Below are 20357 nucleotides of genomic sequence, written 5' to 3' on the forward strand. Positions count from 1 at the left end.
CCCCTACATTCACTTTGGTCATGTCCCTAAGTTTCACAACTCTCACATACTCCACATGGAATTGATGATGATGCCACCATAGCATTAACATGTTGCTTGGGTGATTTGGAAGCCTCTTCAAGTTTAGCCATGGCCTTCTCAAACTTCAAATTAATGGTGTCAATATGAGCATTTAGTTGAGCACCTAATTTAGTAATGGAATCCACCTCATGCTTTCCTCCTCTAGTAGCCTCCCGAGGCATACTATATTGCGAGTTATGGACTGCCATTTCCTCAATTTTGTTCCATGTTTGATTGTCATCAACTTCGGTAAACATACAATTGGATCCCATTTTGAGAATGTTTCGGGAGTCTTCATATAAACCATTCCAAAATTGTTGCACAAGGAACCACTCGCTAAGTCCATGGTGTGAACAAGAACGAAAAGTATCCTTGAATCTCTCCCATGCTTCATACAAATATTCCTCATCCCTTTGTTTGAACCCGGTGATTTGGCCTCTCAACATGTCAGTCTTTTCCGGAGGATATAATTTCTTGTAGAAAGCAAGTGCCATTTTCTTCCAAGAATCAACACCAAGAGTAGCCTTGTCTAAGCTTTTCAACCATTGTTTCGTGGTACCAATCAAAGAAAAAGGAAATAAGACCCATCGGATTTGGTCTTGAGTAACTTCGGTTTGAGAAATCGCATCACAATAGTCACAAAAAGTCTTCATATGTGATTGAGGGTCTTCACTAGGCATCCCCCCAAATTGACTTCTCTCAACTAGTTGTATGAATGCGGATTTGGCAATGAAATTACCGGTTAAATGTTGTGGTGTAGGAGTATAATTTGGTAGGTTCTCCTCGGTTGGTACGAAATATGATGAGAATTTAGGAATGTGGGTTGATTTTGTGGTGGGTTTTGTATTGGGTTGTCCTCTCCTTCTCTTGCAAAAGGGTTGGTAAACTCAATGTTATTTGGTTGAATGTCCACAATCTCTCCAATACCTCTCAAAGTACCTCTAGCAAGTCTTCTATTGTTGGTCAAAGTTCTTTCAATTTCAAGATCAATGGGTAACAAGTTACCTTGTGATCTCCTAGACATGCAAAATATCAAACAACTCGAAAACAATAAGAACAACCTTGAGGAGATTGACTTCCCCAAGGTAAAGAAAGACACAACTAAAAATAATTTAAGAAAATCAAATCAAGTTAACACCGTCCCCACCAACGGTGCCATTTTTTGGGGTCGGTTAAAACTCGTCGTCAAAAGCTACCTAACCAAAACAATGTTAATAACTTTACTAACGACTCTTAGCAAAGAGGTAAGTAAAGGTCAGATCCCAAGGGACGGGTATTGATGTAGGATTTTGTTTTAGCAGGATTTTCCCTGTAAGGATCCGGCCTGATGATTAACTAGCGTAGGTATCTAGTTCCAATATTTGAGACAAAAATATAAGTTAGTGAATGAAAAAGATGAAGAATGAATAATATTGTTTATATTCCTTGGATAAATTGAAAAATAATATGGGAATAAGAGATTGAATACACGGTAAGATAATTGATAAATTGTATGTATCTGATATGTTTTCGTTGTCCTCACTACAAGTATTCCTCCATGCTATTTATAACCTTTCTATCTAACGTTATGCTCCATCCAATGTTCATTTTGGTTGTTGGAATCGTTTCCTGATTAATAGGGCATATTCCCTATTAATTCGGTTGACCTGTTCTTCCTCAACAACTTCCTATTCTTCTCCTTTTGCACGTTGTGATTTATGGGAGTAGCATATTCTTGTGCTTGGACTTGGTCTTCCTTGAGAATAGGACATATGCATAACTGTCCTATCTGTCTGCTGATAATTCATCCTGCTGGAGAGTTTCATCAGGCTATTCTATGCTTGTTATCAGGTCTTTCCTCCTGGGTCTGATAGCTTGCTTATCCTCTAGTGTTCTTTGCCTGCAAAATAATAATTGTATTTGCCTAGACATTGGTTGCCCCAATCAGCCTAATTGTGCCAGGCTAGACTGATGTCAGACCAGGCTAATTTGGGCCTAACAATTACCCCTTTACATTTTACCCGTGCTGGATCAGGCCAGGGGTGAGATGTCAATTTACCGGGCTCAAAAAATAAAAAGAATCACAGTAATTCAATGACTCTCAGACTTATAGTGACTGTTAAACACTGCAACGGCTAGCTTTATGATGTCATGTTGATAGTTTTGCAATTTCTAGGGTTTTCACACTGTTATTTTCCCCCTGTAAATACGGTATTGAAGGTGAGTTTATTCTTCACCAAAATTCTTCTACCTCTCCTACTATATTCTCTCTGAAACTCTTCCTTATTTTCCCAGAAATTAAAGCTTACCTTGCTGCCTGTAATTCTTCAAAAATTTTGTTAGTTTTCACAAAAGTCTTTATCTTTAAAAAACACTAAAAAGTATGGGAGCCAAAAAACGCCCTGCTCCTCAGAAGGCTGCAGCTGATGCTGAACCAACAGAGACTCATGAAGAGGAGCTGGTTGAGGTTGATCCTCCTGCTCGTGCCATAACAATCAAGTATCAGGATTCTATTTTCTCTGCTCTCCGGTCACGTGAATCTTCTTTTTCTAAAGAGAATATGCTAAAAACAAATTATGACGGGATTTTAAGGGAGAAAAAATTGATCCCTGACTCAACCGAGGTTTGGATTCGTGATTCTTGTCCGGTCAGGGCAAATTGGTTCTACATTTATGAGTGGGCGTTCAAGGCTGTTTGTAATTGGCCTTTAACTCCTCTAATGATTGATACTATCCAAGCTTTGGAGGTATCCCCCTTCCAAATTATGCCATTGGTTTGGAAACTTGTCCATTCCGTTGAGAACTTATGTGCTAGACATAAACTTACAATTACTGTCAATGATATCAAGGAAGTATATCATCTCAATAATCATTCTACTGGTCGTTTTAATTTAAGGATTAGGTCCAAAATATCTCCATTAATCACTAACCTGGATTCGGGAGACGATAAAGGCTGGGCGAAGACTTATTTATTAATCCGGACTGATAGCTTGGGGTCTGGCCTGGACTATCTGAGATATCCTCCTTTGGAGAGTGGTAGGTTTCCTGTATTCCTGATTCATATATATTTTAATTTATACAAATTTGAAGCATTAAATTTTACCTGAGTATTTTGGGGATGTTTGCAGTGCCTGACTGGAATTTTGATCCTCTTGATGAGGAATCTGTTTCAAGAATAGAGGCTTTTCTTGCTCTTCCCGAGGAAGAGAGAACTTGTCTTGGTAGTCTGGGTAGAGACTTGTTGCCCCGGTATATGAGGCCTATGCTGAGTGTAGTTAAAGTGCCCAAAGGCAAGCTTACCTCTTCTGCTCTTTCCTATATGTCTTCTTTTTATTTTTGTGTTGATTATTTTCTTCCTGTTACTTGTTTCCTGCTTTTTATATGTGTCATCTTTTGTTTGTTCAGTGTATAGGTCTTCTGCTAGACTGGCTAGCTTCAGTGCTGCCGATTTGAAGGCTGGGGTTGCTAGAGTTTCTGAGCAATCCAGGAGTCAAGAGGCTACTGGTAGTGGGAGTGACAAGACTCTCAATATCTTAGTTTCTGTTGTTCAGCCTCATAAGGAACCGCCCAAACTTGTGTCTCCAGAAGTTTTCCAGCCTTCCAAGAGAAGAAGAGAGGTTGTTAGTGCTGACGAAAAGGGGGAAGAAAGGGAGCATATCCATGCTCAGCCGATAAGGAGCATCAGGGGGGTGCCTGCTCAGTTTGGTGATATGGATGCTGCTCGGGCACAGATAGATGACTTTTCTGCCAATATCAGCGGCCAGCTTTTGTCTGACAATGTTCTTGAATCTTCTACTAAGGTTGTGGCTCTCCTGTCCTCCCTTATGGCAAACGTTGCTGCTCTTACTTCTCAAGCCAAGGAGGTTGGTTGGAAAGGGTTTATTACCATTATTATTATTTTTTTTGTATTGTTTTTTATATATATAATTTTTTTTTTTATTAACTAGTTTCACTTTATCCCCCTTTAGGGCTTGGATGCTGGGTTGATCACTGCTTGTCAGCTTAGGGATGCCCGGAGTACAATCATCGGCTTGGAAGAAAAGTTGGACCAGGTTAATCATGAGTTGCATACGTCCAGGGGTAACGAGTCAGTACTTCAGTCTCAGCTAGGATCAGCCAGGGAGGCGTCTAAAGCTGCTCAGCCTTACGAGGTAGTTGCAAAAAAATGCTAAGAAGGTAGCCAGGAAAGAGCTCGAAGCTGTAAGGGGAGAGCTTGAAGCTGACAGAAGAGAGTTGGCTGCTGAGAAGCAGGCGATGCAGGATCAGCTGAAAAAAATGAAGATCTTGGTGCTGAAAAGGAGCTGGTGGAGGCACGGCTTGTTGATGTTGCCCAATATTTTTTTGGGAAAGGTCAGGTTGATGCTATGAGGGTTCCTGAATCTGACAGAGCTAAATGGGATATGGATCGGGACGAGGCAGTTTTGGATACCCAGTATCCTGACTTGGCCAATATGGGTCATGAAGAGGAATTAGACTCTCCTCCTTCCAAGGAAAAATCTGCTAATTAGGAAATGGTAGAGGGTTGTGGGTCGATTTCTGATTCAAAACCTATTTAGACTTTTGTTTTTGTTTTGGCCCTTCCAGGGGGGATGTTCCTGGAATGGATAATTATTTCTTTTGGGTAATTTTAGGTAGGTCCTATCCAGGGTGGATGTTCCTGGAATGAATATTTTGTTTGACCTTTAAATAATCGATCTTTGGTAATTTTTTGATATTATTTTGTGTTTTGGGATATAGTTGAATAAGGTATATTTGTGGTATCATATGTGTACTGGATCGGGCCAGTTATTCGATTGGATCAGGCCAGGTTTCCTTGCACTGGATCTGGCTAGGCTTTTGTGTTATGGGCGGGGTTATTGCCTATCTGGAGGGCTTACGACCCATGCCTGTCTGAAGAGCTTATGACCCATTTTGTTTATTTGAACTGAGCTCAAGATTTCAAGGCCTATTTTTGCAACTGAAAGTTGGGTATTTTTTGCATATGAGTAATATGTATGCCAGTGGAGTGGCCCTCAATCTTGAAAATTTGTTTAAGTAAGGTGTGGTGTGAATTTGACGCATGCATTAATTTAACAAATATTCAAGATTATATTTGGTAAGAGAAGGAAGAAGAATGAGAATATTGACAAGTATTTAGGAAAATATTAAGAAGAATCATATAGGATATTTATTCATATAATGGCAAGTATCATACATGTAGTTGCATATCAGGCCAGGCAAAAAAGGGTAAAGTAAAGAATTTTTACCTGGACTGATGGATGTATTTTATATGTGAAATTGTTTTAAGTGTGCAACATTCCAAGCTCTGGGGATCATCTCGTCGTCCAGGGTTTGTAGACTGTAAGCGCCCTCACCAACTATTGAGTTGATCAGGTAGGGGCCTTCCCAGGTTGGAGCCAGTTTGCCTGCGTTTTTCTCCTTTGTATTTGGAAAAACTTTTCTGAAAACAAGGTCTCCTATTCTGAATACTCTTGCTTTAACAGTCCTATTGTAGCTTTGGCCACTATTTGTTGATAGGCTGCCATTCTAATGTTGGCTGCATCTCTCAGTTCTTCTGTTAAGTCAAGGTTGTCCTCCATTAGAGGTCCATTGCTTGTTACTGTATTCAGGCTGCATCTGGTAGATGAGATGTCAACTTCTGCTGGGATTACTGCTTCACATCCATAGACCAGGGAGTAGGGGGTTTGGCCTGTAGATGTTTTAGGTGTGGTCTGGTCAGCCCAGAGGACCAAGGGGAGTTCTTCAGCCCATCTGCCTTTCCTTTTCTTTAGCTTCTTCTTCAGGCAAATGATTATTACTTTGTTGCTGGATTGTGCCTGACCATTGGCTTTTGGATAAACTGGTGTGGAGGTTATTAGGTTAATATTCCATTGTGCACAGAGAGATGCTGTTCTTTTTCCCACAAACTGTGTGCCATTATCATACACTATTTCTGAGGGTATGCCATATCTGCATATGATGTTATGTTTGATGAATGCTATGACATCCTTCTCTTTGACTTGCCTGTATGAATCAGCCTCTATCCATTTGGAGAAGTAGTTAGTCATTGCTAGCATGAAAACTTTCTGCCCAGGTGCTTGAGGTAATTTTCCTACTATATCCATCCCCCATTTCATAAATGGCCAGGGGGCGGAGATGGTATGCAGCTCCTCGGATTGTTGGTGGATGTATGGTCCATGAATTTGGCAGGCTTCGCAGTTAGAGCTGAATTCCAAGCAGTCGGCCCTCAGTGTAGGCCAAAAGTATCCTGTTCTGAGTACTTTGCTTCCTAGGCTTCTGCCACCTTTATGATTACCACAGTGTCCTTCATGGATTTCTGATAGTATCATTCGACTTTCGTGGTTCCAGGCATCCGAGGTATGGTCGCTGCGCTTTCTTAAAAAGCACATTATTAATAATAGTATACGAAGCAGCTTTAATCTTAAGTGCTCTGGCATCTTGCTTGTTTAGAGGAAGGATTCCTTGTTGGAGCCAATCGTAGTAGGGTTTTGTCCATAAATTGGCGACATATATTGGGAAAGTTTCATCTTTTTTATTTATTGCACGTTCTAATAAATGTATGATGGGGATTTTATCAAAATCAGGGGGACTGAAATTGGATCCTAGGCCGGCTAGGGCATCGGCTTGGGTATTCAAGTCCCTGGGTATTTGATCAATATTAAAATTACGAAACTTGCTTTTTAAATTTTGGACAACTTCTAGATAAAGCATAATTTTTGTGTCTTTTGCGGTATAGACTCCATTTACTTGATTTGAAATAAGAAGGGAATCAGTACGTACCTTTAGATTTTGTACACCAAGGTCAATACATACCTTTAATCCAGCTATTAGGGCTTCATATTCAGCTTCATTGTTGGTGGCTTCAAATGCACAACTTATAGCATGTACTATCTTATCCCCCTGTGGCGATTTTAGTACCACGCCTAGGCAAGTACCCCTCATGTTGGCTGCACCATTGACAAACAAGGTCCATTCTAGGTCTGTCTGGTCATTGGTCAGTCTGTTTACTTCTTTTATCAGGTAAGGTTCTAGGGAGGGACTAAAATCAGCCACAAAGTCTGCTAGTGCTTATGATTTAATTGTTGTCCTGGGTTCAAAGGTTATGTTATAAGTGCTTAACTGGACTGACCATTTGCACATTCGTCCGGACAGTTCTGGTTTCCTAAGTACAGACTTAATAGGAAGATTGGCCCTGACTATTATAGGGTGACTTTCAAAGTATGGTCTTAATTTAGTGCAACTCATAATTAAAGCTAAAACATATTATTCAAGTAGGCCATACCTGATCGCTGTATCTAGTAGACGTTTACTTACGTAGTAGACAGGGTGTTGCTGTCCATCCATTTCTTTGACGAACTGCGACGACCGATCTCGGTGGATCGATAGGTATCTTTGTCGGGGTTCGTCTTTGGCTGGTTTTGCCAGCAAGGGTGAAGAGGATAGATATGCTTTCAGATCTTCAAAGGCAGCCTGGTGATCAGTAGTCCACTGGAAATCTTTATTCTTCCTGAGCAAATTGTAAAATGATTTGCACCTTTCTGATGACCTCGAAATGAACCTGTTCAGGGCTGCTATTCACCCTGTCAGTTTTTGTGTGTCTTTGACCATTTTTGGTGGTTCCAGCTCCAAGATGGCTTTGATCTATTCAGGACTGGCTTCTATTTCTCTTTTTGTCACCATATAGCCAAGGAATTTGCCTGTTGAGACTTGGAAATGGCACTTTTGTTGATTTAGCTTCATGTTGAATTTTTCCAGTATTTCAAATGCCACTTCCAGGTCTTTGACGTGGTCTTCTGCCTTTTTTTTATTTGACTACCATGTCATCAATGTAGACTTCCATGGTGTCTCCGATTTGGTCTTTGAACATCATGTTGACTAATCTTTAATAGGTTGCACCTGCATTTTTTAATCCAAAAGGCATGGCAGTATAACAATATACTCCTCTTTCAGTAATAAAGGTTGTACTTTCCTGATCCGCGGGGTGCATCTTTATTTGATTGAATCGATTGGAAGCGTCCATGAATGTTAACATCTCGTGGGCTGTAGTGGCGTCCACCATTGCATCGATATGTGGCAGGGGAAATGGGTCTTTTGGGCAGGCCTTATTCAGGTCGGTGTAGTCCACGCAGACTCTCCACTTGCCATTTTTCTTTTGGACAACTACTACATTGGCAAGCCAGTCGGGGTACATCATTTCCCTGATCATTCCCATGTCCAATAGCTTGTCAACTTCTTGATTGATGATTTCATTTCATTCTACATCAAATTTTCTCATTTTTTGCTGTACAGGCTTAAACGATTTGTCAATATTTAATTTATGAGTTATAATATCATCATCTATACCAGTCATGTCAAAATGTGACCAAGCAAAACAAGACATTTTAGTTTTGAGAAAGCTGACCAGATTAGGCCTAACTGAGTCAGGTGCGTCTGATCCTACAAGTAACTTCCTTTCAGGCAATTCTTGATCCAAAATGACTTCTCTCTGTTTCCATTTGTGATTGGGCTATATATTCTTTCCTGACAGGGGACTTTAGTTGCTATGCGAGGGACTTACCTGACTTTGAAGGTTTCAAAGACTAAGTGTAACGTTCCTGGGCTGCTTTCTGTTCTCCCCTGATGGTGGTTATCCCCCATTCAGTTGGTATTTTTACGCATTGATGATATGTTGACGGGATTGCTTTGACGTTGTGGATCCAAGTTCTGCCCAGGATTACATTGTATGAGGATAGGCAATCCATTACTCCAAATCTTTCATAGGAAGCTACGCCTTCTACATAGATTGGTAAGCTAATCTCTCCCAGGGTGTTCTTTGTTTCTCCGCTGAATCCGACCAGGACACTGGATTTCTTGATAATTTTCTCTTCATCTATTTTCATGGCTTTGAGGACGTCCAGCATCACCAAGTTGATTGAACTGCCTCCGTCTATTAGGATTCTTGATACCTTAGTTGTGCCAATTTGTATGGTAATTACCATGCTATCATGGTGTAGGTCCGGTACTCCTTGCAAGTCTGAGTCATCGAAAGTAACAGCAGGTAATAGTTTAGATCTAGAAGGGAGTCGAAGTTTAGACTCCCTGGCGATTCTTTTAGCGGCCGAGCTGGTCAAGCCACAGATTTCTGAGCCTCCATTTATGAACTTGACTTCATAGATGGGGGGGAGGAGGAGGATCCATGTTGTTTCCTGGATCTCTCTTTCCCGGTCCTTCGTCTTTGCCCTTGGGTTGCTGGATTAAATCTTTCAGATAGCCTTTCTTTAGGAGGTAAGCCACTTGTTTCCTGAGCTAAATGCACTCTTTTGTGGTGTGTCCGATGTCCTGGTGAAAGTCACACCATCTTGTTGGATCTTTCCTCGGGTTGTCAGATTTCTTGGGCCATCTAACTGTGTCTCCCAGGCTTTCCAAGCGTTTGATCAATCCTGCAGTATTTATAGAAAAGTTATATTCAGGAATAGTTGGTAGGCTAGAAAGGTTATCTTTGTGTTCCTGTGCCACATTGACTTCAGATCGTTCAGGTCTGGAGTAGGGTGCTGATCTGTGGTTGTTTCCTTTCTGGTAGGAGCTCTTCCTATTAGTGTGGTTATAGCTTGCTTTCCTCCGGATGAGTTTGTTCTGAAGTTGAGATCTTCTTCCAATATGACATGCTGCAAGGCGATGGACTGAACAGTGGCAAAAGTTGGACATGCCTTTTTGGTTAGATCTTCATAGATGTCACTGTCAAGCAAAACTCCTTGCCTGAAAGCTTCTACTACTGTTTCTTCGTCGCATCTGGGAATGGCCACTTTTTCTTTGACAAATCTGACCAGGAATTCTATGAGGGACTCTTCAGGAAGCTGCTTTACCTTGTACAAGTTACTGGGTCTCTTAGCCATGTCTCTGCTGCTTGCAAACTGTTGATTGAAGGCATTGACCAAGTCTGCAAAGTTCTTGATACTTCCATTTGGGAGGTTTATGAACCACTGTAATGCTGCTCCAGTCATGGTAGTACCAAAGCCTTTACACATGAAAACCTGCCTGAGTTCACTGGGTATTGAGGCGGCTAACATCTTTTGTTTAAATATAGCAACGTGGTTTTGTGAATCAGAGGCCCCATCATAGGTTCTCATAGATAGGACAGTAAATTTCTTGGGGAGATCAATCTTTGAAATTTCATGTGCAAAGGGTGAGTCAGCAAAGCTATCAACTTCCACCTCAGCTACAGGATCTGGCACTCCGGGTATATTTTCTATCTTGTTGTGGAGTTTCTGGATTTCCTGAAGCATGGCCATCATTATTACTGCCTCAGTCTTGTTTGTTTTGTTGTCAGGAATAACTTGTGGGCCAGAGGAGGTATCTTTCTCCGAAGTTCCAAAACTGGAGAAGTCAATTTGCTTGATGATGGATGAGAGTGGGGTTCCTTGCTCGAATCTGGTTTTGGAGCCTGAAGCCTGACTTTACAACTTCTTTCTCAGGCTAGACTCTGATTCCTTAAGCCTAGTGATCACGGCCTCTGCTTGAGCTGCTTTTTCTTGAATTGTTTCTAGTTCTTTGATTTTAGCCAAGGCAGCGGCCAATTGTTCCTCAGGGGTAAGTGCTACCATTTTTGTGTGTGAATACTAAATGGAAATGATTAAAGAAAAGATTTTTTTTATTAGTGAACTAGATGGCCCACAGTTGGTGCCAATTGTTTTAGCAGGATTGACTTTGTGATCTCCTAGACATGCAAAATATCAAACAACTCGAAAACAATAAGAACAACCTTGAGGAGATTGACTTCCCCAAGGTAAAGAAAGACACAACTAAAAACATTTAAAGAAAATCAAATCAAGTTAACACCGTCCCCGCCAACGGTGTTATTTTTTGGGGTCGGTTAAAACTCGTCGTCAAAATCTACCTAACAAAAACAATATTAATAACTTTACAAACGACTCTTAGCAAAGAGGTAAGTAAAAGTCAGATCCCAAGGGACGGGTATTGATGTAGGATTTTGTTTTAGCAGGATTTTCCCTGTAAGGATCCGGCCTGATGATTAAGTAGCGTAGGTATCTAGTTCCAATATTTGAGACAAAAATATAAATTAATGAATGAAAAAGATGAAGAATGAATAATATTGTTTATATTCCTTGGATAAATTGAACAATAATATGGGAATAAGAGATTGAATACACGGTAAGATAATTGATAAATTGTATGTATCTCATATGTTTTCGTTGTCCTCACTACAAGTATTCCTCCGTGCTATTTATAACCTTTCTATCTAACTTTATGCTCCATCCAACGTTCATTTTGGTTGTTGGAATCGTTTCCTGATTAATAGGGCACATTCCCTATTAATTCGGTTGACTTGTTCTTCCTCAACAACTTCCTATTCTTCTCCTTTTGCACGTTGTGATTTATGGGAGTAGCATATTCTTGTGCTTGGACTTGGTCTTCCGTGAGAATAGGACATATGCATAACTGTCATATCTGTCTGCTTATTAATTCATCCTGCTGGAGAGTTCCAGCAGGCTACTCTATGCTTGTTATCAGGTCTTTCCTCCTGGGTCTGATAGCTTTCTTATCGTCTGGTGTTCTTTACTTGTAAAACAATAATTGTATTTGCCTGGACTTTGGTTACCCCAATCAGCCTTATTATACCAGGCTAGACTGAAGTCAGACCAGGCTAATTTGGGCCTAACAGATTTTCAATTGCAAATGGCTGTGTCTTAGGGTGTCACAATTTGGGTTGAGATAGGAGATCAACTAAACTAATCAACAATATAAAAGCAAGGAAATAAAAACAAGCAAGGTGATTAAAATGAGATGTAAACAATTGATTAGAGGTACTAGAGTGTCATGGGTTCATAGGGGATTCATGGGAGTTGATCATACAGACATGTTCTCTACTAGATGCAAGCACTTATTGTTGTGATGGGATCGAGTTGGTGTATAAGCTTACAATCCCTGAGAAGGTTTGGGTCCCGGAGCGGAATCGATTAGATTGTACAACACCTACAATTCGACTTAGTCCTTCCTATTCAACTATATATATGCATGGTCTAATGAGACTAGAGTTGGTGTATAAGCTTACAAGTCTCATTGAAAAGATAGGTGATGGGTAAAAAATGCAAGGATTCATAGGCTCACATTTCATCAAACATAACATGTGCATAAGTTGAAATCACAACAAGCAAGCAAATTAATTATGAAAACATATTAGATTAAGCATGAATCAATCACCATGTTGGTTTCCCCTAATTTCCCATTAACCCTAGTTAAGGAAACTACTCACTCATTATCAAGTTAACATGCTAACAAGGTTGTCAATCATACTAGCAAAGCAAAACATAATGAATAAATGAAAATGAGTAACAATAATTAACAAGGTTAAGAGAGTATTATACCTATGAAGATGATTCCAAATAATAAATCAAAGAATAATAGAAGTACTTGATGATTGATGGAAGGTTGTCAATCCTCCAAATAAACCCAAATAATCTTCTAATTACCCAAAATAAAATGAAGAACAATAGAGAAATTAAGGAAAGATTAAGTATTGAGATTTGTATTAAGACTAGATTAAAACTTGATTATAAGATTAAGAAATGATTAAAACTTTATTAAGAAAGTATTAAGAGAGCATGCTAATCTAAGTAGTGTAATGGGGTATTTATACTAAATATTAGGTACAAGGATTAGGGTTACTAAGGGCTTAAATGACTATTAAGTCCTTAAGAAAAGTTGAGGAAATTCTCCTCTCGAAGGAAATGAGCATCTCCGTTTTGCTAGTCTTGGCACGATCCGTGCGTCTTGGGAAGTGGCACGGGCTCTCTGGACTGTTATCCGAGTGGGTTGTCTGGGAGACGCTCGGATCATTTAGCTGCAAGACGAGCGTCTTGGCTGCGGGACGCTCGGATGGTCGTGAAGGAAGGCGCTCGGATCGTCTGTGATCCGCTCGGATCCCACGGCAGACTGCTTCTCTTCTTTTCTTCCTTCATAATCCACTAGGATTATTCTGGGGATGCAAGGATCCTTTCTTCATTGACCATTTTACTTTATTATCTACATAGGCCTTCTAGTATCGTCTTCTCTTTGATTCTTGGTCATTAGATGTGATCAATTTAGCTCCATTTCGCCATGTAAATTCAAGGTTAGCACTCTTTTTTTTTTTTACTAAAGAGACAAAACCTCAAAGAATATGCAAAATAGGAAACTAAAGATAGTAAATGACCCAGTTATGCAATATAAAGCATAGGAACGAGGTTAATTCAGCGACTAAATGTGCTCAAATATGAGTCACATCACTAATAGGACTAACACTATGATTCGTTTTGCATACATGCATAACCCATTTGAGACCTTAGTAGGACCACCTCACCCATTGGGTCGATTTCAATTGTTAGGAGGTGACGTCCACTATACCGATTTAAATATCAAGATGGTACCGCCGAGATCTTTAAGTACTTGCTCATACCATACTGCACACTTCTGCTTATGGGAGGCTTGACATTCTTTGATAAGGTGGATCATTGGCGTAGACCCAATTAGAAGACCGACCGAGACTTAGAAAAGTCTTGGTTCATGCATAATTAATATACGAATGCTTATGTGCTATGTGATCATCCTCTATGTTTTTTTTGAAAATCTCAAACGTTTTTGTAATACCCGTCCTTTTGAGGACCCGTTCACCAACTTTGACCGACCTGGGGGGCATGTGATAGCCTTTAGGATTGCGTGCAAGAGTTACCTTGTGTCATGTTTGACTTTGGGGGATGTGTGGTACTCGATAGAGTAGAGGCTACTCGATCGAGTAGCTTGGGTACTCGATCGAGTAAGTTAGTTACTCGATCGAGTAGCGTCTTTCCAGCGAGGGTTTATAATCGTGTTTTAATAGAACCGCAAATCATTTCCGCCTCTCCCATTCAGACCTAGATGTCGCCTCCCTCCTTTCCCTTTAACATAATTCCTTCCATGGGAGCCTTTGAGGATGCTAGTGCCTTGATGATTAGTTGCTTGAGTCGGGTAGCGGTCTTAACGCCGATATGCTATGCGTAGGTATGTCATCATCATCATCTTTGTCATTGTTGTTCCTTGTAGGATTGTGGTGGTTGTAATAGGTTGTTATGCGGTTTGTATAAGGGGTTGCTTGCTTTGTTGATGTCATGTGATTGATCAAGGAATTGCTGTGGTTGGCTAAAGGTAGGTTCGCCTACTCAGTTTCTGTTGGATGTTTAGTGTGACGGTTGTTGTATTGTTGTTGTGTCAGTGTGGCTGATTGTGTATGGTAATCGGTTGGTGTGTGTTGTTTTATTGGTTGTTGTTGTGGTGCAGCTGTTTGTGATTGATTGTCTATGGTTCTCGAGGTGCGTCCTCGGCTGAGTAGAGTCACTTGCGGGAGTGACTTCTTGCCCTAGTTTCGCCCTCCGTGGAACCCACCACGGGAGGGGATGTACACATTAATGGGATAGGGTTATTGCTCAGTGTGATGAGCGGGGCTTAGGTGGGAACGGTTACGGTCCCCTACTGGCATGGCTGGTCTAGTGGACAGTCGGTGACAGTGATTGATTGGAGGAGGTGTTGCTTGTGTGTTTATTGTTGTTTCCGTATTGCTATGCCAGTGGTTGGTGTGTTTCTCTAGTTACTGACCTTGTGTGTTTGTGCTTGTTTGTTTCTCTTGTGTCTGCCGTGATCCCTTATGGTGAGCGGTCAGTCTTAGCAGGTGATGTCTTGGATGGTAGCTGGAGTCTTGGCGGGATGAGTCTTCACGAGTCATGACAGGAGTAGTCTACATAGTGTTTCATGAGTTGTATCATGTATATCAGTAGCTTGGTTAATCACTTATAAAATTATTATAAATGTTCTTTTATCGAATTTTGATGATTGCTTTCCTCGGGAAACCGAGGTGGTAACACCTTTATATGCTAGGGAAGGTCTTGTTAAGGCTCCTTGGTATATGGGGGTGTTATAGTTTTGCCAAAAACAATTTTTTTCCGAAAACCGTCTTCAAATCAAGCATGTTTTCAAACTCGGAATGCTGCCGAAATAGATGTAGGTTTTTTTTTGCCAAAATGAGCTTTTTATAGCTGCCATGCTGCCCATTTAAAATCTTATTTTCAAAATCATCAATTTTCAAATCAATTCTGAAATGATTTCTCACCTTTCCCGAGCATAGAATATGTTTCGAGTCAAATTTGGTCGTGTCATTGGTTCAAGTGAACCGTGTGTCTAGCCAATACACGACCCTAGTGGATCGCCCAAGCTACCTCTTGGGTCCAAGTCAAGTATGTCGACCATTTGGTCAAAGTCAAACCACGAAACATCTCTATTAGGACACTAGAGACGTTACGAGGAACCCATGAACCATGTTTGGTTCAATCACGGGTTAGTCACACCAAGTCGATGTCAAGTCTAAGTCAAGAAGTTATTTGAGTCGAGTCATAGCCCTTATTAGGACTAGACCCCTCTCCTATGTGACCCCTTACAAGTGAGCCATTTAGCTCATTTTCTGGGTCTAGTTCTGTCTTTGAGTCAAGTTTGAGTCAAAGGTCAAGTCTATGAGTCGAGTCCTTATTTGTGCAGGGGATTTTGATTCGAGTATTGATTGGTTCAGGGTTTTTCTTGTAAAAAGGCCACCTCAAACCCGAAGGAAAGCAATGGAAGCTGTCGTCACTAAGTTGGGTGAGACTTTGGAGTTGATGATGACTCAATTGGGAGCCATTGAGGCTAATACCAATGGAGAAAACACTGTGACTACCCCACCAGAAAGACTGAATTAGAAAAACGGTTCAAGCTTATTGTTCCAAGCCCGAAGAACGAAGTTCGATTTGGGGATTTTGGTATCGACTGTACACCATACATTCTTCGGAGTGAGAATGAAGTCCATGGAATTTGGGACGATAATGAAGATGATATCTACATTACCAAAGGAGAAATTGTCCCACGAAACCAAGATGAAATCTTGAAACTAAGGAAGGATGTCCTTGAGTCTAATCATTTGACTCGATCTGGGCACCCCTACGGAGTTGAGAAGGCGAGCTACACATCTATTGCCAAGGATGTTCCAGACAAGGGGCCCTCAAAAGAACCTACTTTGGTCGAGGCACTTAGTGAAGGGTCGACCTCAGTGGCTTCCTTCATTAAGCAGCTCCAAAAGACTAAGACAGATGTCACTATCGGGAGACCAATCTCGAGTTATCTTAAGCACCAACGCTGAACCATGGAAGACGCCAATAAGCTCACAACGTCTCTGAACTTCTTACGAATCCGAAATCCAGCAATAAGAATCGATGAAAAGATGAACAGAGTAATGAAGGAAAGATATTCCCAACCGTGGCTTTTGAAATTGCAGCAAGAGAGAGAATAAAACAGGAAGAAGTTAGGTTCGAACTATCTAGCATTCATCAAGCATTCCCCCAAATACATAATCCTCAATGGAACGGATGAGAACTCACCCGCAAATAAGGTTGGTTCCTTAGAAGACTTAATGGTAGGATACGTATTGCCATGTTATGGTTGTGACGCCACAGAGGTGAGCAAAGTAACCAAGGCTTGGCATCAGTGGTGGTTCAGATCAGCAAGCAGAAGGATGTCACATCTAGAGGAGAAGGCAAAGGTGGATATAGATTACTACTAAAACACAGACTAGAAGTTGTACTACCCTTAGAAGGAGAAATGTTCAAGCTGGATGATTGTTCTGAGTCTGAGTCTGAGTCTGAGTCCGAGTCTGATGATAGTCCTAAGTTTGAGTCTAAGGAGTCAGGTGTCGAAGCCACCCCCTCCCAAGTCTTTCCTTTCAATACACCCCTTTCTAATTGTCGTATCTCGGGGCCTGTCTCGCATACCTCTGTTGTCTCGCCACTGACCTCCGATCAGTTTGCTCAAATGTTAACGCATTTCACGCAGTTTCAAATTAATAATAATAAGATGAACCGGTTTGCTTACAACTAGTTTTATTTACATTGCAATTCAATTTTTGAAAATAATTATTTTAGCAGTGACATTGAGAATAAGGCTAAAGGCGAGCAGGTTGAAGAAGAAGAAGACGAGGAGTTAGAACCACCTCCACAATTGGTTAGAGGGTTAGAATAATATGACCAAAGGAACTCGGTGATCGAAGATAACGAAACTATCAATGTGGGAACCAACCTAGAACCAAAGGAGCTAAAGATAGGAACTACCTTAGTCCCCATAGAGAGACAAGAGTTCATTCACTTGCTGATTGAGTTCAAAGATATTTTTGCATGGTCTTACACAGACATGCCGGGAATTGATAGGGAAATTGCAGAGCACAAGATTCCGATCAAACCAGGGTTTAAACCAATAAAGCCGAAGCTACGCAGAATGCGTTCAGAGTGGTCTTTAAAGGTTAAGGAAGAAATTGATAAACAGCTTAAAGCCGGGTTCATCAAGGTGTCAGAGTATTCTGATTGGGTCGCCAATGTAGTGCCAGTACCAAAAAAATATGATAAGTTTCGCGTGTGCGTGGACTTTCGGGATCTGAACAAAGCTAGTCCGAAGGACGACTTTCCATTACCTCACATCGACATCTTGTTTGACAATACCACAAATCAAGCATTACTATCCTTTATGGATGGATATGCCGGTTACAATCATATTCAAATGGCCGAGGAAGACATGCATAAGATAGCGTTTCTGTCACAATGGGGAACCTATTGTTACACAGTAATGCCTTTCTGTTTGATAAATGTCGGGGCGACATACCAGAGAACAGCAACGACGTTGCCACAGGATATGATGCACAGGGAAGTTGAAGTTTATGTCGATTACATGATAGTCATGTCAAAGAATTGTAGTGGCCATCTTGGGGCGCTACGAAAATTCTTTGAAAGATTGCAAAAGTACGACATGAGAATGAATCCGCAGAAGTGTGCTTTCGGTGTCACCTCTAGCAAATTGATAGGTCATATCGTTAGCCACTCTGGCATGGAAGTATACCCATCATAGATAAAAGCCATTATGGAAATGCCCCATCTCGAGATACAGAAAGAAATTCGAGGTTTCATGGGAAGAGTTCAATACATAAGCCATTTCGTCGCGAAGTTAATGATGATTTGTAAGCCAATCTTTAAGAAACTGAATGACAGTTTTAAGCCCACCAGTAGCCGGGCTGCTCTTATCACTATATCTAACTGTTACGGATAAAGCAATGGGGGCTATGTTAGCCCAAATAGTTAACAAAGAAGAAAGAGTTATTTACTATATCAGCAAAAAGTTTTTAGACTATGAAGTAAAGTATACATCTCTTGAAAAGACGTGTTTAGCCCAAGTCTGGGCGACAGAAATTAAGACATACATGCTTAGCTACAGTGTGAGTGTCTACTCCAAAATGGAGCCGATAAAGTACTTGTTTTGAAAACCAATTATAAATAGAAGAATGTAGAGATGGACCCTCATGTTATCATAGTTCGATCTCAAGTATGTACCTTTGAAAGTAATCAAGGGAAGGGCGGTTGCCGATTTCCTCGCCGACAATCCAATAAAAGAAACAGAAGTCGTTGACACTTGGTCATTTTCCGATGAAGACGTGGTTCACGTCAAGAATGATGTATGGAATTTTTATTTCGATGAAGCATCGAACTATATGGGGTATGGAGTGGGCATTCCTATCATCTCGCCAACAGGTGAGCATGTGCCCGTTTCCATCAAGCTGGATTTCAATGTCACAAACAACGCCGCTGAATATGAAGCATGTTTGCTTGGTTTACGCAGTGCTCTTGACTTGGGTGTGAATAAGTTGTTATTACATGGATACTCGTCCCTTGTGATCAATCAAGTAGGTGGGTCATGGAAAGTTAAGAGACAAATTTTGGCCCTATATCAAACCAAGATCGAAGAATTGGAAATGAACTTCGAGGATATTCGATATGTTCACCTACTGAGAGAGGAAAATCAGTTTGCAGATGCGTTGTCCAAGCTAGCTTCCCTAATCAACATTCCCGACCACATGGACAGTATGCCATTATGTGTCGAACAAAGATCGTCACCTGCCTATGGGAATGCAATCAATGATACCGAGGTAGGTGAAAACGAACCCTGGTACATAGCCATTTTGAAATTCAAGGAAACAAGAGAGTATCCTCCCGACCTTGACATGCGTGGGAAGCGCACTCTGTGAATGTTATCCGCCCAATTCATCAGGATCGATGATTGGCAATTGTACAAGAAGACGGTTGAAGGTGTTTTGTTGCGATGCATCGATAAACTGACAGCTGAGAAGGTTATGGAGGAAGTCCATGACGGTGAATGTGGGCCATACATGAATGCCCATATGTTAGTCCATAAGATCATACGGCTTGGTTACTATTGGACAATGATGGAAACAGATTGCTGCAAGTATGTCAGGCACTGTCACAATTGTCAGATATTCGCAAATGTACAGCATTTGGCACCTCTATGTTATACACCATGACATCACCATGGCCATTTTCAACCTCGGGAATTGACATCATTGGAAAAGTAAACCCATCAAGAACTGGAGGGCATTGTTTTATCCTTGTCGCAATTGACTACTTCACGAAGTGGGTAGAAGCCAAGACCTATAAGGTGTTGAATGTGAAGCATGTATCCAAGTTTCTTCAAAATGTCATCATATGTCAGTACGGGGTGCCATATGAATTCATCAGTGATCACGGGACATATTTCCAAGCCGAGACCGCGGTTATACTTGAAAAGTATAAAATCAAACATCACAAGTAGTCATCACCATACTGACTATAAGAAGTAGCTAGAAAAGATACCCTTTGCATTATGGAGGTATAGAACTTCAATCAGAACAGCCACGGGAGCAACCCCATACTACTTAGTTTATGGAATGGATGTGGTTCAACCTGTTGAGCTAGAAATATCATCCCTAAGTATTCTACTGGAAAGCCATGTTCCCGAAGCAGATTGGGTTCAAGCAAGAGATGACTCACTAGTCATGTTGGACGAGCGGTGTTTGAACGCACTATATCATGTCCAACTCTACCATAAAAGGATAGAGAGAGCTTTCAACAAAAAAAGTGAAACCAAGGGGAATTAGTGAGGGTGATCTGGTTCTTAAGTCAGTCAGAGGTTTGTTACCTATCGATCTGAGGGGTAAGTTTAAACCAAATTGGGCAGGCCCTTATTTGGTAAAGAAGATTTTGTTAGAAGGCACTGTTTGATTAATAGATTTGGATGGGAATGACTTCAAAAATCCTACGAATTTCGACCAGCTGAAGAAATACTATCCTTGATGACCTCATTCTCAAATGTTATGAAAATTTTTGAATTGCAAATGTTTTTAAATTAAGTTGTGAGTTGTTTGTCAACACTGCATGAAAGATTTTATATGAGAACTATGAACTTGGTTTGATTCTG

At 40.8% G+C, this 20357-nt stretch overlaps 1 protein-coding gene and 1 non-coding gene across 2 annotated transcripts; both read left to right on the forward strand.

The window, feature by feature from the left end:
• The first annotated feature begins 399 nt into the window (after nt 1-399).
• LOC141635356 (small nucleolar RNA R71) lies at nt 400-506 on the forward strand. The gene has a single exon (XR_012540052.1). It is a non-coding gene; the product is annotated as a small nucleolar RNA R71 (small nucleolar RNA).
• Nucleotides 507-18093: 17587 nt separating this feature from the next.
• LOC141631663 (uncharacterized) lies at nt 18094-19712 on the forward strand. Its single transcript, XM_074444303.1, has 4 exons — nt 18094-18324; nt 18457-19052; nt 19155-19286; nt 19340-19712. The coding sequence occupies exons 1-4, from the start codon at nt 18094-18096 to the stop codon at nt 19710-19712; spliced, it is 1332 nt and encodes a 443-aa protein (XP_074300404.1).
• The last annotated feature ends 645 nt before the right edge of the window (nt 19713-20357 follow it).

Source organism: Silene latifolia, chromosome Y (assembly GCF_048544455.1).
Source record: "Silene latifolia isolate original U9 population chromosome Y, ASM4854445v1, whole genome shotgun sequence".
In the NCBI taxonomy this organism is placed as follows: Eukaryota; Viridiplantae; Streptophyta; class Magnoliopsida; order Caryophyllales; family Caryophyllaceae; genus Silene; species Silene latifolia.